General features: G+C 43.1%; 1 protein-coding gene across 1 annotated transcript; it reads left to right on the top strand.

Moving 5' to 3' along the window:
• The first annotated feature begins 677 nt into the window (after positions 1 to 677).
• YAE1 (YAE1 maturation factor of ABCE1) lies at positions 678 to 5774 on the top strand. The gene is made up of 3 exons (XM_059397242.1): positions 678 to 1357; positions 2648 to 2769; positions 4795 to 5774. Exons 1-3 carry the CDS (start codon positions 1229 to 1231, stop codon positions 5222 to 5224), a joined length of 681 nt encoding a protein of 226 aa, XP_059253225.1. The 5' UTR covers positions 678 to 1228; the 3' UTR covers positions 5225 to 5774.
• Positions 5775 to 17731: the final 11957 nt, after the last annotated feature.

The following is a 17731-nucleotide window of genomic DNA, read 5'->3' as shown; positions in this document are numbered from 1 at the left end:
TCGGATTATGATCAGAGATTATGACTTGTAAGATACCTGAGTTTTTAAGTTTATTAAGATTATTTTATGTGGCTAAGTATAAAGTGTTTTTATACATAGTCCACGGACCTGTAGGTGTACACACACACACGTATATAATATGTATACTACATAGGTACTATGTGTTGTAATTACTATATATATGATGCAAAATTCTGAGCATTTATAAAATTTTCAACAAAATCGCCCACCCACCCTCACACACACGATCATGGGTCCCCTTACTTTATTTTTCATAGCATGTGTCCTTGATGTTCTCCTAACGGACTATGTACTTTACGTGTACAGCGCTTACTGCTCATCTTGGCAGCTCTACGGGACTGGAAGACGGCGCAGAGCCGCTGAGCTCTAGCTGCCGCTCACGGACGTGTCCCAGAAGCTACGACGGAGCCCGGCACAGAACCGAAAATACACAAACCACCGCGACCACACAAAAACCCAAACAGCGATACGACTGGCGTCCGTCCGTTCAGGACCGTCTGTTTCTTCATCTAACGCCTGTCAGAACCACGCAGCGCTCCGTGCATGCAGACAGACAGTCCCCGCCCTCGCCCAGCCCACAGGGCATCCGGAAGCAACAGGAGCCGGGAAGGACCCCGCGAACCCACGGGGAACGAGCCCTCCCGTACGTGTGCTCCTGGTGTGTGCTGATCTCAAAATGGCCGCAGGGGCCGCAGGGGCCGCTTCTCGCCTCTCCTTGTCCTCTGCTTCTCACAGTTAGAAAGCATCGGCTGTCAAATCCCTAAAATGTACTGAGGGGGGCTTCTAAGAGAGACCGCGACCTTGGCCGGTAACCGCCCATCCCCCGAACGACCTGGAACGGCCTTCCCAAGGTGCGGGGCTCCAAACCCCGCAACACCGCGGCTGGGATGCAAAGTTTCACTAGCGTTCCGGCTGCCCTCCGCAGAGCTCAAGCTCGGACGGACCCGGCGAGGAAGCCACCCTTCTCGCCCACAACAGGCACTCGGCGACACACCGGGTCCACGGAGGGAGCCCCACACACCAGCGAGGAAGAGCCGCTGCCGAGTCTCAGCCGGCAACACCGGCCTCACCGGCCTCACCGGCATCACACACGCATGCGCAGTAGCAGACGCTGGGCTAGCCCGACTCGCAGCCTTCGACCCGCCCCTCGGACCGGAAGAAGTTGCTGACGCTTCCGGCGCCCGGCAGCCCTGCGGTTGCCTCGGTGATGTCGTGGGTTCAAAGGCCTCGCTTGGTCGGGGGTCCCGGAGAGGAGGGGGACGTGTTTGACGAGGAAGCGGACGAGTCGCTCCTGGTGCAGCGGGAATGGCGGAGCCACATGCAGAGACGCGTCAAAGTAAAGCTGCGCGGCGGGTGCGGGGGACCTATGCCGGATTGCGGGGAGAGGGGCACGGAGCTGTAGGGAGGCAGTGTCGCGAGAGGAGAGGCCGGCGAGGTCCCAGCCTGGCCCGGCGCTGCCCTCCCTACCTCTGCCACCCCGATCCTGCTGGGATGTTCCGCTCTAAAGCGTGTGAAGCCGCGGGCACGCTAGACGCGGGAACAGACAGAATGAAGCAGGTGTAGACGTTGACGAGGATCGCGGAGAGGCTGGGGGAGAAACACAGACCCTGACTGTACTGACTAAACTAACTGTGGCTGTGGAAGGACGTGTGCGCATGGTGCTCGAGTGAGTGAAGACCCTGAGGTTAGGAACGTCCTTAACCGAGACTTATGGGAGAAATGAACTTAGGAAAGTCGAAGAGCAATAAAGGAAAGCCTCTGGGGAATACTGGGGGCTGGGGGAAGGTACCCGGAGTCGGATTTTTATTCGCTGGGTGTGAGCTACCCGTATCTACTCGGTCTCACCGTTCAGTGAAACGAAGCGCAATACCACACACTCAGTTCCCGCTGCAGCGCTCCGAGCTGAGTGCGCACGGTGAGGCCCGCTCCCACCTGGAAGCCTGGCCAGCCTTCTGTTGCCCCTGATCCGCGCTTGTGCGCTTCAGTAAGGTGTTTGCTTCAGCCCGACAACCGCGCCCTCTGTTTCAGAAGTGCTTTATGTGGGGGGGTTAGACCAGTAAGCCGCGATCATCTTGCAGTGCTGTGGCGCCACGGGAGATGCAGGACACAATCCCTGCCGACAGAAAATGCGCAGTTTATTTAAGTATCAAGCAAAATTTCTAAAACCACACTTCCCATCTTTTTTGCTAACACAATTCCTCTTTCCCTGCTTGAGCTGATTATTGAAGACCTTGGTTAACCTATTCACTGCCCTGCCTTCTCGCCCCCCCCCCCCCCCCCCCCCAGTCAGTGTTGCCCGGGGCCAGACACGCAGCTCCCCCTGTATCCTTTCCGTGAAGGCGTTGTTAGCACAAGGCTTTTAAAGCTGTGTAAGAATCGGTAGTTTTAAATGTGCCAAATAAGTCGACTTCAAAAGTGGGATATGCCAGTAATAAACCTTTACGAGAGGCATAGCCTGCTTTGGTTGTGTGGCTGTGTCATCAGCTGTAGAACCATTATGTTAAATAGTAAGTAGCAAAGGCCTGTTTCATCAACTTTCCAAGTTGGTTCTGTGACTTTCTAGAAAAACCTACAGTGGTTTCCTTGGTGTGAATGACAGCTGCAGCTCCTCATTACTTATTTTTAGGAAGGCTATAGAGATGGAATAGATGCCGGCAAAGCAGTTACTCTTCAACAAGGCTTCAACCAAGGTTACAAGGAAGGTGCCAAAATCATTATAAACTATGGACAACTCCGAGGAACATTGAGGTAATTTTTAAAACTTAAATGCTGAGTCATTTCAACCCCAGTACGACCGGAGGACATTTATAAAACTAGTACATAAAAATAAAGCAGTTAAACTGAAGTACTTTTTCTAGTGTTAAATCCACAAAAGAGTACTGCAGAGCATAGAATAATATTGCCTTCAAAAAGTCAAAATCACAAGTTCATCCACTTTAATATGTGAACTTTAACAAGTCCATCCACTTTAATAAAGGACAATAATAAAGGTATTGTCCTTTATTGCAAAGAAATGCTAGGAAGGTGTATGTCTTTTGCTGCCTGAACTACCACTAATTTGTATCTCAAAGTAACTTAAAAGATTTTCAGGTTTTGAATAAAGCTTTTAATCTTGCACATGTGGCAGAACACAGTATAACAGACTTCTAGACTAGAAGTGATGAAAATTGTAACTGGTAATAGAGAGAAAAATGATTCCATTTACTTTAGTGCTGAACACTGAACACTTGTCAAGATTCCATAGTAATAACAGCATATATCAGAGCCAAGTGGTCAAATGACAGAAAGAGCTAGGAGCATGACAGACTTGTCATCTTTGACACTTTGACACTAGAAGGTATGACACATACCTTTTAAATTGTCCTCTGTAGAAAACAAACAAAAAAACAAAATGGTTCAAAGAATCACTGATTTTAAAAAGGGTAGGAAATAAAAGTTATCAAAACAAAAAAATTCATTGTTTGAGGTTTTAGAAAATTCAGCTGTCAGAAATCGGAATTTATAAGTCTCCAGTAGGAAAATGATCAAGTATTCATTTTACATCAAGTTAAATATTTTCCAAGCTCAGAAAGTTTATTACTAAATTTTGTATATCACTTGATCCCATTTTTAAAACATGATTATTCTTCAGTGCACCTGAAGTGGCTGGGTGGCTGGGTCAGTTAGGTGTCCAAGTCTTGATTTCTGCTCAGGTCATGATCTCAGGGTTGTGAGACTGAGCCCCAAGTCAGGGTGGGCCCTGGGCATGGAGTCTGCTTAGGATTCTCACTCTCCCTCTCTGCCTCTCCCCCCACCTCTCTCTCCCTCTCTTTGAAAAAAAAAAAAAAAGACAGGATTACTTTTCTCAGTAACCATTATTTTATGTCTTGGTTACCTGAACAATCTAAAATGTCGGAAAACTAAAGTGTTGTCTGTAGTAGAAAAAGGCTAGAAGAATTCTTACTTTTTTTTTAAGATTTTATTTATTTGTCAGAGCACGTGCACAAGCAGGGAACAGAAGGCACATGGAGAACGATGTGGGACTTGATCCCGGGACCTTGGGATCACGACCCATGCCAGAATCATATGCTCAACCGACTGAGCCATCCAGGCGTCCCAAATTCTTAACCTTCTCCAAGAAGATGATTAGTTAATTCAACAGTGATTATAACAAAGTCAGGAAAGAGAAGTTGCCTCAGAACTTTTTTTTCTACCCTTTAGTTTTGATGGCAAGTAACTATATGCTTAGAGGAGTTGTTTTCAATGTTGGCTGTACCTTGATATCAGCTAGAAAGCTTTAAAAAAATAATACCCCCAGAGATTCTGATTTCATTGGTCTGGGATGTGACCTAGGCCTTGACAGTTCTAAGAGCCGCTCAGACTCTCCAAGTCTGAGAATCACTAGTCTGGAAGCCATGTGATGTCCTTCAAGGAGAAACTGATTTTTGTTATCTCTTCCTCTGAGTTGCATCCCTCTTCAGCGGAAGCAACACAGTCATAAAGAAAAAATCTAAAATTAAGAAAAGCGGATGTGGAGTTGTGAAGGTGGTGTTAGGAATTATAAGCAGTTTATATGATTACTTCCAGTTTAATTTTTATCAAAAGATAAATCTTTAATATATATTAAAAGCTGTTTTAGCATCATTACTTTCCTGATTTTGACTTGCATTATTATTGAATCATTTTTGCATTGTGTTATCTGGAAAAGAAACGTGTAGGGTTTAGCATAAGAATTTGAAAAGCCTGTAATTGTTTCATTTTTTTCCTAATTAACTCGTTTATATTTTCATTCAGTGCCTTGCTCTCCTGGTGTCACCTTCATGATAATGGTTCAGTTCTGATCAGTAAAATAAACAATCTTCTGGATGCAGTTGGCCAGTGTGAAGAGTATGTGCTCAAACATCTAAAATCAATCACTTCTCCACCCCACGTTGTAGATTTATTGGACTCTATTGAGGATATGGACCTTTGTCACATAGCTCCAGCCGAGAAAAAGATGGATGAAGCTAAAGATAAAAGACTCTGTGAAAATAACGCTGAGCTTCACAAAAACTGCAGCAAGAGCCTTAGTGAGGCAGATTGTTCATCTTTAGAATGTTGTGGAATACGGGAGCATGAACATACTGAAAACCCAAGCCTCACTTGGATTTTAGAACAGACAGCCGGTTTAGTAAAACAGCTGGGAATATCACTCGACATATTACAGCACCTCAAACAACTGTAAAAATTCTCTTCACTTTTTTGATGAAAGTAATGTTCATAACATGTCTTAGAACATTTTGTTTTTTTAACAAACTAACCAAAATTTGTACCAGTTTCTACACTGAACACATCATTTGTAGGTTATCCTTCATGGAAATGTGCAATATCTTCAAAATTAATACTATTAAATGTAATAAGAGCTTTTTCTTTGTCACTGGTAATTTTTTGTCATTTAAGATACGCTCAGAGACTTGAGTTGGCATTGTCATTTTCAAGTTTCTGATCAAAATAAAGCATTTTTCAGACTCCTTAGCAAAAGTGAAAAAGAATCAAACACATTTTGTAAGGACCTAACCCTGCATTCCTGCTTTTGTCACCATCAAGTGGTTAGGGCCTTACCACCAACTTATCAGACCAAAGTTACCATAAATAATGTAGTGGATAACATTGTAAATAGACACACGTAAGTATATAGAAATATATACTGAAATTAAGAGACTATAAGTGTAAGAAACTGAAGAAATGTTTATACTGATGATTAAAAACAAAATAATAAAATTCATTTTTGTTTTTGTTTTTGTTTTATTCACACATAATCTCCACACCCAGCATGTGCTGGAGCTCACAGCCCCCAGATCAAGAGCCACATGCTTCTCCAACTGAGCCAACCAGGCGCCCCATAAAATTCATTTCAGTTTTATGTTAAAGGCAAGGACATACAATTCCATGGAAAATAAAAAATACATTTCATGCTCAAGTACCTGGTTTTTCCACATAGTTAGGAGTCAGTAGTGGTGTCTAACCATGTGCCAGGTTATTTCTAAACCAGTTTTGTTTCACGTATTCAAATAGGAATAAACACTGGAACCACTGACTTCTCTATTACCTTGTAGCAATATTCTTAGTCTAGCACAGACAAGATTAAGATTCAAGCTTTTGCTCCAGCACCTAAGCATAGGAGAACAGGAAAGGATTTCTCAACACTTTCTTGGCTAAAATACAAAGTTGTATGAGGTGCCTTCTTTTCTCTAAAAGATAGACATACTCAGAGAATAGAAGATAAGTCTTTCCAGAGATTGATAAAATACTCTACTGTGATCTCACAACCTCCTTCAAGTTCATCGAAAGGTAAGCCTGGCTGGCTCTGTTGGAACATCTGACTCTGGATCTCAGGGTTATGAGTTCTGGCCCCACGTTGGATATAGAGATTGTTTAAAAATAAAATATTAAAAAAAAAGTTAACAGAACATTAAGTAATTAAGCAACAAATATGAAGTCAGAGATCATATCCTGGGGCACCTGGCTGACTCAGTCAGAAAAGCATGTGGTTCTTGATCTTCAAGCCCCGCACTGGATTTAGAGATTACTTAAATTCTTTAAAAAATAAGACCATATATTGTTTGAGGATTTCTGAAACATGTTGAAGATATCAAGTGACATTTGACAGCTATTTTTAAGAAGTTCTTAGGGGCACCTGGATGACTCAGTCAGTTTGAGCGTCTCTTAGTTTCAGCTCAGGTCATGATCTCCAGGATCCTGGGATCAAGTCCCATGTTGGGCTCCCTGCTCAACAGGGACTCTGCTTCTCCCTCTCACACTGCTTCTGTGCTCTCCCCTCTCCGTCTCTCAAATAACATTTTAAAAACTAATCTTTTTTTTAAGTGTTTATATCTCTCTAGGTGTAAACATTATTTCAGATATTTACTAATCTCTTTCTCTCTCTCTCTCTATATATATATACACACACACACATATGGATATTATGCACACACTCTAAAATCTTAAAAGTGTTGTTCTGCCCTGCATATCAGATATGAAATCTCCATCTCTAATGATGCATCTCGAAAAAGTCATACCCTGAGGGGAAATTTCACCAGTGCAGTAAACCTTGAGATTTTATTTGGGCTCACCCTGCTAAGATTCTCCGAAGGTAATACCCCTTGCCACCACTGATAATATGGTGTTTTTGTGCAGATGTTCATAGAGAAGTAAATCAAAGAGAATTAGCCGAGCTGATGAAGCAATTTGGTCAAAAACATCTTTTAAACTTGCTTTGCTTTTTAAAGAAGTCTATGGATACAGAGGTCATGAAAAGAAGGGCCATCTGTACCCCAATGTTTATAGCAGCAATGGCCACGGTCGCCAAACTATGGAAAGAACCAAGATGCCCTTCAACGGACGAATGGATAAGGAAGATGTGGTCCATATACACTATGGAGTATTATGCCTCCATCAGAAAGGATGAATACCCAACTTGTGTAGCAACATGGACGGGACTGGAAGAGATGATGGTGAGTGAAATAAGTCAAGCAGAGAGAGTCAATTATCATATGGTTTCACTTATTTGTGGAGCATAACAAATATCATGGAGGACAAGGGGTGTTAGAGAGGAGAAGGGAGTTGGGGTAAATTGGAAGGGGAGGTGAACCATGAGAGACCATGGACTCTGAAAAACAATCTGAGGGTTTTGAAGGGGCGGGGGGGGGGAGGTTGGGATACCAGATGGTGAGTATTATGGAGGGCACATATTGCATGGAGCACTGGGTGTGGTGAAAAAATAATGAATACTGTTTTTCTGAAAATAAATAAATTGAATAAATAAATAAATAAGTCTATGGATGCAGAGGAATGTTAATGGTATGCCCATCACACCTGCGTCAAATGAACAGAGCCTCTGTTTTACCTTTATGGTCATCTAGGGTCTTTTCATGGTAACAGCCAGCAGGTCTATAGCATGAGTCAGGACAAAAAACACATGACAGGGCGCCTGGGTGGTTCAGTGGGTTAAACCTCTGCCTTCGGCTCAGGTCATGATCTCAGGGTCCTGGGATGGAGTCCCACATCAGGCTCTCTACTCAGTGGGGAGCCTGCTTCCTCCTCTCTCTCAATGCCTGCCTCTCTGCCTACTTGTGATCTCTGTGTGTCAAATAAATAGATAAAATCTTTAAAAAAAAAAAAAAAAAAACACACACATGGCAAGCACGGTTTCTTTTCCTCACTCCTGCTGGTTCTAGAACAGAAGGTAAAGCAAGACTGTTCCCAAAGCAGGCACAGCCAGAGTTTTAAGGCCCAGAACCCATACACGAGGCCCGAGTGGTATGGCTTCCTTACAAACAGAATTTTCACCTTAAGTAATTTCTAATTACTGAAATCCCTAGAGCATTTTTGTTTTAATGGGAGAAAGAGTCCACAATACCCTGCTTTTCGGATATCTCAGTTGCTAGAGCTGCTGAGGCCAGGAAAATGTGTGTGAAAGACAACAGGAAGTGGGCAGCTGAATTTACCCTACCTGCAACCTTATCTCATTTATGTCCTTAGTCCTGCTTATGAACTGCTTTTGCGGTAAACCCAAATAAGAGCCTTGAACCAAGTCCAAGTTGGGATTCTCACCCACCTTCAAACTAAAGTCGAAGCTTTGTGTTCCAGTCCAAGATAGAGAGGCATAGAGATAATATAGGAAAAGGCCTTATTTTAATAATCTTTCTAATTTCAATCTTGAATAAAAATAAAAATGAAAATCTTACTAATTCCAGACCAATGAATAAAGTAAATATAATATGTCGTGCTAATAGACTACCAGTCAGACTTCTGGCTCAAAAGAACTTCTCAACTCGCCATCCTGGCGGTACCTGACCCACAGTCGACCTTTCTTGCTTCGGCTGTCATCGCCTCTTCCCGACAAACGCCCCACAAGAGGAGTCTGCTGTCACTCTCAGATTGCTTTCTGCTCATTCACTCATCAGCGTCAAACTGCTTCTTGTTAAGGTCACCTGTGGCTGAGGTCCCACAGCAGCCCCTCCCTAACTGGTCTCCCTTGTCACTGGACATGGTGACCATCCCCGACTTTTTACGGTCCCTCCGCTTGCCTATATCAGCGGCACATCTTCTTGTGCTGCTTACCCTGGTCTCTCACTCTTTCCTATCATTCTGCCAAGTCTCCCCTTCTCTGCCTGTGGGAGACCATGATACTTTTATCCTTGGACCTCTTTATGTTTTTATACTCTAACCAGATCGTCTCACTTGCTCCCACAGTTTCAAATACACTGACTATCCCAAAGCTGATGTTCCCACCTCTCTACCTCTCCCAAGCTCTAGACCCATATTTCCAATGGCAATTTCTCCTGCCTGTTTTGGCGTAGCTGCACAGCATGTCTAAAACTGACCTCATTTCCATCTTCTCCCCTCCCGCCCGCCAAAACTGCTGTGCCTTTTGCGCTGGCGATCTTCTCCTGTCATCTCTGTTCACTCAAAGCCAGGAACCTTTTCTTTTAATTAAGATATAATTGATACATAAACACTATATTAGTTTCAGGTGGCCGGTATAATTATTCGATATTTGTGTATGTTGCAAAGTGGTCACCACAATGAGCTAATTAACATCTATCACCACAAACAGTTATGATTTTTTTTCTTATCATGAGAACTTTGGAAATCTAACCTTAGCAACTTTCAAATATATAATGCAGAATTATTAACTGTAGTCACCATGCTGCACATCACATCCCCATGACATTTATTTTATAGTTTGTAAAAGCTAGAAACATTTAAGTCTTTCTCTGCTTTTCCTTTGCTATCAGACCCTTCTTCCACTGGGGAGTTTATCCATCTTACTTTAAAACATGCCTTGAGGGGAACCTGGGTGGCTCAGTGGGTTAAGCCTCTGCCTTCGGCTCAGGTCATGATCCCAGTGTTCTGGGATAGAGCCCCACATCGGACTGTCTGCTCAGCGGGGAGCCTGGTTCTCCCTCTCCCTCTATCCACCTCCTCTCCCCAACTCGTGCTCTTTTTCTCTCAAATAAATAAAATCTTTTTTTTTTTAATGTCTTGAATCTGGTCCCCTTTCATTCTAATCGCCAGATTTTTTAGGCCTCCTGGTTTCCGGCCTGGAGGAGCCGAGAGCCCGGGGCCCCACTCTTCAGTGTGTCCTCAGAGAACAGCGCCCAGTAACTACCGTCTGCTTGACCTCCGGCCGTGCTCCAAGCTCACCAAGCCTGCGGCTGGTTCAAGGAAAGCCCGAGCTGTGATCTTACTGTCAGCTCTGTCTCTGTAGCCGGTTTTCCCATTCCAATACCCAAAAGCTCTGCGACACTCAGACACCCCCGATCCTTCTGTGACCCTGCGGGACCTGAGGCCACGCTGACCCTGCATGGGCTTCACCCCGATTTAGCCTCTGGAGCGATGTCCCTCAGCGGAACAGACTTTTAAAAGTCCTGATTTGGGGGACGCCTGGGTAGCTCAGTTGGTTAAGCAGCTGCCTTCAGCCCAGGTCATGATCCCAGAGTCCTGGGATTGAGTCCCACATCGGGCTCCTTGCTCGGCAGGGAGCCTGCTTCTCCCTCTGCCTCTGCCTGCCATTCTGTCTGCCTGTGCTCGCTCTCTCCCCCTCTCTCTCTCTGATAAATAAATAAAATCTTTAAAAAAAAAAAAAAAAAAAGTCCTGATTTTGTGCTCTGTTGCTCCGCCACTTGCCGGAGCCACCCCCCGCCCCCCGCCCCCGGGGGTCTATCTTCCCGTCGCTTTGGATTCACTTCTCCGCCAGTCCTACCTTTCAGAAAGTGGTTGTTTTTCTGTTTCCAGAATTGCTGTTCTTCTTCTCTTCGATCTGCCAATCGATTTGCAGGTGTTTGCAATCTTTAGATAAGCTATCTAGCTGATCTCCTGCTAGCTGAGGTAGTCTCAGCCTGCTACTTCTCCACCATCTTGACTCCCTCCACATCATGTTCTTTTGTCTTTAAAAGGGAAAAGGAACCTTTGTATTTAACTTGAAGAGAAGAAAATTGCTTTCATTTTGCACGTTAATAAAATCCACATACCCAAATTGTGTCATCGTCTTATACCAGGCTAAACAGTAGCATTAGACACTACTACTCACCAGGGCACCTGGGTGGCTCAGTCAGCTGAGCGTCCAACTCTTGATTTTGGCTCAGGTCATGATCTCAGGGTCAAGATCTCAGGGTCATGATCTCAGCATGGTGAGATCAGGCCCCAGGAGGGCTCCGCACTCAGTGGGTAGTCTGCTTGGGATTCTTTCTCCTTCTGCCTCCCCTCCCAACAAAGTAAGTAAATCTTTGGGGGAAAAAAAAAAAAAAGCAATACTACTCACCAATCATTTGAAATTGCACTAATGAATAAAATTACAGCATAATTTTTAAAGATACAAAATTATGTTTGGAATTCAGTTTCACCTTTTAAGCAAGAAAGGACAGAAGGACACCGCAAGTGAAAAAACTGGAAAGAAAGAAAAATACTTGCTTCTAGCAGGATGCCTGGTGCCTAATCTCTGATAGCAGTAAGGAGCTGGAGGAAATGCAGGAGTGGGGGGATATAGCTAAAAATACAGTGTTCATGATACAGAAGCACCATTCTGAAAACTTTGCATGTATTAATTCGCTCATTTCTCACAACAACCCCATGTGACCGAGCTATTAATTATCCCCATCCCAGCAATGTGGAACCAGGACACTGAGAAGCCCAAGTAATTTTTCCAATTCGCTGTTATGTATATGGCTCAGATGAGACGTAAAGCAAGGAAAATCTAGCTCCAGATTCTGTGTTCAGGGTAGATGTGCACTGAGTAATAGTCCAGTAGCAGGGGCTGTGTTCAGTAGAGGGTCTATGAACTGTATTTTGTCTTCATTATTCATTTCTACTTTTCTGCATTTTTTAAACCATCTCAAGTATTATTTTTTAATAAAAGGTTAATAATAATCAGCAGCTACAGGACACCTGGGTGGCTCAGTGGGTTAAGCATCTGCCCTCAGCTCAGGTCATGATCCTGGGGTCCTGGGATCCAGTCCTGCATGGGGTTCCCTGCTCAGCGAGGAGTCTGCGTCTCCCTCTGCCCCTCCCCCACTCTTGTGCACGTTCTCTCTCAAAAATAAAATCTTTAAAAAATAATAATAATCAGAGTGACGAATAACAATAAATTTATCAGAAATTTGTTTGCCATGTACCTAGAAAAAGAAAAATACCATTCCCTTCTTGGGGGGAAGGGGGAGAGAATCTCTCCATAGGGAGTGGTACAGCAAGGTGCATTTAGCATACTCCGAAATTAAATTCTCCTCGGACTCCTCAGACTTTCTACACTGCTCATGAAGAGGATATTTGTGCCATCTACTCTGTGATAATGTTCCTTTAGCTTTCATAAATTTCTACTCAACTTTCACAAGCAGGAATTAGCTCAGGGCTTACAAAATACGTGCATTGCTACCAATCTGCCCAAAGGAGCTAAGAGTCCTTAACCTACGCCAAGTTCCATTTCATTGCCCTGTAAGTAGTGTGATTTTTCAAGAAAGAAGGTTAGCCAACTACAATGAGACCTACCTATGATGGACTCAATGCTGCGGAGATTGAAAAGTTGAGCCCCTGTTCTTTTAAGGCCTGCGCGTGCGATTCGCTGCGGGACGGAGGCGGGACGGTCTGGATCATGTTTGTTTCCCGGGAGCTGGGGAATTCCTTGGCCACTGGGTGGCGCTGCTGCACCCCGAAAGGTGACTTGCTCTTTGCTTGTCTTCAGTGTCGCAAGGACAAGCCCGCGATGATGCTGTAGCTCTGTCAGACAGATTGGGTCACTCTTAATGCTGGGAAGGCTGGGAGTGAAGAAAATCACGAAATGAGAAGCAACCCCCCCCCCGCGCCTTTTTCAATTCTAGGCTGAGAATTGTTCTAAATCAAAATAACCAATCTTAAGGAAACATGCTCGCAAAAAAAAGCACGTTTAATTCTCCAAATCCCTGTGGATAAATAGAACGCAAAGTATAGGGACTTAAATCAAAAGTGATAAAAAATTATAATTTCACATGCTTGAAGCATCTCTATTTTGTCAACCAGGACTGTCCCTAACGTGTTTTAAACAGTCTTAATCTCTCCCTCCATCCCTCCCTCCGTCTCTAGTTCTCTCTTCTCTCCCTCTATCTCATCTCTATCTGTGTCTCTCTTTTTCTCTCATACACACGCACAAGCACAACTTCTCAGGATTCAAACTTAGCGAGAGACAACAACTTACTCTGTTAAACTCTCCAATCTGTCACAACCCTTCTTTTTTTTTAACTAACAAGTCAACAGCCAGAGGTTTTCCTCCTCTCAAATACATCGCTTTCCAGCTACTCTTTAAGTCTGTTTCCTTAGGAGCTGTATAGTCACCATTATGTAAAATTAGTTATAAAATAAGTATATACGTTCTATAAGAAACATTTTTTTAAGATTTTATTTATTTATTTGTCAGAGAGAGAGGAGCGAGAGTGAGCACAGGCAGACAGAGAGGCAGGCAGAGGCAGAGGGAGAAGCAGGCTCCTTGCCAAGAAAGGAGCCCGATGTGGGACTCGATCCCAGGATGCTGGGATCATGACCTGGGCTGAAGGCAGCTGCTTAACCAACTGAGCCACCCAGGCATCCCTATTAGAAAATTTTTAACATAAAATATAAATAACTTGCCAAATCTTTTGTAATAATATGAGTGATTTGACAACCATAAGAATGATTTGACAGTCCTTATCAATAAAGCAAAACTGGACTGAAATGAGGGTATAACGTAAATAATCTGAAAACTAAAGACCTTCCTTTTTCTTCTTTGGAAACACTACAAGACATTTCTTTCGAATTCAGATCCTAAAATAACCAGGGACTCTCAACTTATCCTATAAAACATCAAAACATACTTTAGGAAACTTCAATGATGAATTCATTTACTTGTTAAGAACTCACCACAAATTTTTCATCACTACTATAAATTATGGTCACAGAGTTGATTACAGAAGGAAAATTCATTTAATGCACTTACACATTTAAATCCCAAGCAGGAGTCAATTAAACTATTGTCACATGAAATCACTTTGCTGGTATTTGGCATTCAAAATACCAAATGATATATTATTAATCTGTGTTTTAATCTCCTTAAAGGAATGTATGAGGTTCCCACAAAATCGACAATCTGGCAGTGTTCATTATGACCCCATTTTTCGGCTCAGAGACAGTTTTTATTTCTGTCCATATGTTAGAACAAAGGACTGCCTTCATGAAGGTAGCAGCAGAACGGGGTCAGAGATGTGATCCAGGTTCACTCAGCTGCTCGCTGGCTCTATCCCTGTAGTGTGAACATGGCACTCCTGACCTCATCCCAGGTTACAGCTGTCTCAAGGGAAATAACCAAGGGATGATGGGAATTAAAGGTCAGGCAGAGTAAGTGGCCATTGACAGATACTGTTCAGTTGACGGGAGAAAGTGAGTAGAGAGGCTGACAAAGAAGCATACTGAAGGTCGACAGCTTTTTGTCTGCTACGGTAGGGTCTGTATCAAATCAAAGATACCCTACTTCAATCATAACCTGATTGAACAGGTTATGAAAACTCTGCACAAAGATATTCATTGCCACATTCTATCTAAAGTAAAGAAGAATTAGAAACAACCTAAATAACCAGCACCTGGGTGGTTCAAGTGGTTAAACATCCAACTCTTGGTCATGACTCAGGGCATGATCTCGGGGTCATAGGATTGGGCTCCGTGCTCAGCAGGAAGTCTGCTTGAAGATTCTCTTCCTCTGCCCTTCCCCCTGGGCACACTTTTTCTTTCAAATAAATAAATCTTCAAAAAAAAAAAAAGAATAACTACGTAAATTATAACCCATCTATTCACAGCAAGGACACACACCCGTTACAGATTATCATTATGAGAAACGGGAGGTACTTAGGGGTATCTTTAAGTGAAAGCCACAGTGATATGTTACATACCTATGTGGACAAATTATGTTAAAAAATGTGTATTTTAGGGCGCCTGGGTGGCTCAGTTGGTTGGACGACTGCCTTCAGCTCAGGTCATGATCCTGGAGTCCCGGGATCGAGTCCCACATCGGGCTCCCAGCTCCATGGGAAGTCTGCTTCTCCCTCTGGCCTTCTCCTTGCACATGTTCTCTCTCACTGTCTCTCTCTCAAATAAATAAATAAAATCTTTAAAAAATAATAATAAAAAAAATGTGTATTTTACAGATAAAAACTGGAAGCTTATGCTCAGATATGGTAATGTATTAATGTGATAGGATTAGAGGAGTTTTTCCTTTTTCAGAATTTTCTTTTATGTTGAGCTGTTTTACAATAAGAAAAATATTTGGAAAACTATTCATTTTTAAGAAAAGGAACCACGTGTGCTTTATCCTGAAAATCAGACTCTGGAAAAAAAGCAACTGCACTTAATTCAAAATAGTGGATCAGAAAAACATCCCTGGCTACAGTCTGGTGAGGAGCATACAAAAATAAATCAAAATATATTTATGGTTTACTATTTTTTCAATTATATCAAAACCTGAAATTTATCCCTTGAAGTATACATAGTCAACTTTAAGCTCCAATGGAAGAGAAAGGGGGGTATGCTAGAAGCCATTTCTACCTACTTTCAGCACACTTTCTAACAGCCCTTGTAAGATACTAACAATAGTAAGATACTAACAATTATACCAGCTGGCGGAGGAGTGCCCCAGGACAAGGGTACATTCTCAGTCGCCTGAGTAGACTGGCCTTAACAAACTAAAAAAAAAAAAAAAAAAAAAGGAACAAAAATTAAAATTAAAAAAGTGTTTTATTGGATTTGTCCACAATATTGCTTCCATTTTAAAAGAGAAAGATCATTCACAAAATTGGAATTCCTCTTAGCCCAATTTAGTTATTTCTCATTGACTCCTAGGGAAAACCAATATCATCTCTATGAAACATTTGTACACAATACATCTTACCCAATAATAAGATACCCAGAACCCCCAAAAATTCAGCAAGAAGTGACCGACTGCTAAGTTAAGTATCTTCGGAAGAGAACATATATGTCCCTCTCATTTCTTTGGTTCTCTGTGTAGACTGGACAAGGGCAGTAACTGGTCAAACCGGCCATTATTCCATGCAAGTCAATAAACTGTATGCATCTGGACATACTGTATGCTCTCTGCTTCCGCAAACTCTTGGAGCCTGTTCATTCCCACATCTGTAAAATGGAGGTAACGGAAGCAATTTCACTGTTTCTCTGAGGCCCACCTGCCCTAACGTATGTGGGATACCCAGGAGATGCTCAGTACCGACAGCTGATACCCCTGGTGGTTGAGGACGGCAGATCGTCCGCTCTGAAGCTCCGTCACTGCTAAGTCCCATCACCTTCCCCTGCCTGTTCCTTCATCTCTCAAATAATAGTGCCTACCTCATGGGGTTGTCCAGAAGAATAAACGAATGTCCGGATCCACCTTCCGGACAATGCCGGGTACATCTGCGATGCTCACTCCCCAGCAGCTGTTTATTTTCTGCTCTTCAGAAGAGCTTCCTGCCTGCTATTTGGGTAAACGGCTGCCTTTAGACAACTTGAGCTATCCCGCAGTTCTGCCGGGACCACTGCCCTGCCTAAAGGTAATTAGCGTGATTTCTTCCTCTCTTACTTTTTTTGTTTTGCAGGGGTTGGGAGGAAGGATGGTTACGGAGAGAAAAGGAGAAAATGCTTTAAAGATTTACAGATATTAGTATCAAATTATACTTTAAAGTGATGATCCAGGGGGGAGTTTTTGGAAATGGTGGGGACCATTTTTTAGTTGTCAGAGGGATAGAGGAGGGGTCTCTGGCAGTAGTAGGGGAAGCGCTGCCATCCAAGCTGTAATGCTCCGGTCGGCCCTTCACAACACAAGAGCTGTCCTGCGTAACTCACGTCGCCCAAACGCCCCCGGAGACATTCCTATCACTGGAAAACCTGCTTACGATGATCTAAGCCTAGAATCTAACTACTTATTAAATATGAACACAAATGGGTTTTCTCTGTTCAAACAATATTGCTTTCCAAGTTTTAAATAATTAGGTTCTTCATGAAGTATTTTCAACATTATAGAAAAAAAGTAGAAAATAGTATTTAGGGAAAGTAAGCCTTTCATATTGCTACCTGTTATGGACTGAATTGTGTTCCCCACCCCACCCCCAGAAATTCACTTTGGAATCTTATTCCCTAGTACCTCTGAATGTGACTGTATTTGGAGACAGGGTCTTTAGGGAGGTGATTAGCTTAAAATGAGGTTGGAGGCTAGTAGGGCCCTAACCCTTAGAAGAAGAGGAAATTTGGACATCCATGGAGACGCAAAAGAAAGACCATGTGAGGACACTGGAGAAGACAGTCGTCCGTAAGCCAAGAAGAGAGGCTCCAGAAGGAAACATATCTGCTGACGTCCTGACCTTGATCCAGAACTCTGAGGAAATAAATCTCCATTGTTTAAGCCACCCAGTCTCTGCTACCTTGTTATGTCAGCCTGCTCAAACTGATAACCACGCCCCCCCCCTTCCAGATTCTTCCAAAATCTTTCTAGGTACATACTAGCAAATGGCACAATTTTATTTCATAGAAATTCATTGCTTCAACAGATACATATTGAATATGTAGTATTTTCAGAGAGGACACTTTGCAGTGCAGAACAAATTCTCTACTAAAATGAAATCATACGAAATATACAAAAAGCAGTTTGATCCCTTCACTTTATAACATATCCTAGGTATCAGCCTCTGTTGTTGACTGAGGGCTTCCT

The sequence above is a fragment of the Mustela nigripes genome, chromosome 4 (assembly GCF_022355385.1).
Source record: "Mustela nigripes isolate SB6536 chromosome 4, MUSNIG.SB6536, whole genome shotgun sequence".
NCBI classification, from domain to species: Eukaryota; Metazoa; Chordata; class Mammalia; order Carnivora; family Mustelidae; genus Mustela; species Mustela nigripes.
Note: the sequence above shows the minus strand (reverse complement) of the source record. Positions and strands in the feature narration are given on the sequence as shown.

Bases quoted from the DNA above. Each gene is read 5' to 3' on its own strand.
- YAE1 (XM_059397242.1), top strand. From the start codon at position 1,229: ATGTCGTGGGTTCAAAGGCCTCGCTTGGTCGGGGGTCCCGGAGAGGAG. The intron at 1,358-2,647 runs GTAAAGCTGCGC...ACTTATTTTTAG, and splicing joins ACATGCAGAGACGCGTCAAA to GAAGGCTATAGAGATGGAAT. The intron at 2,770-4,794 runs GTAATTTTTAAA...ATTTTCATTCAG, and splicing joins CAACTCCGAGGAACATTGAG to TGCCTTGCTCTCCTGGTGTC.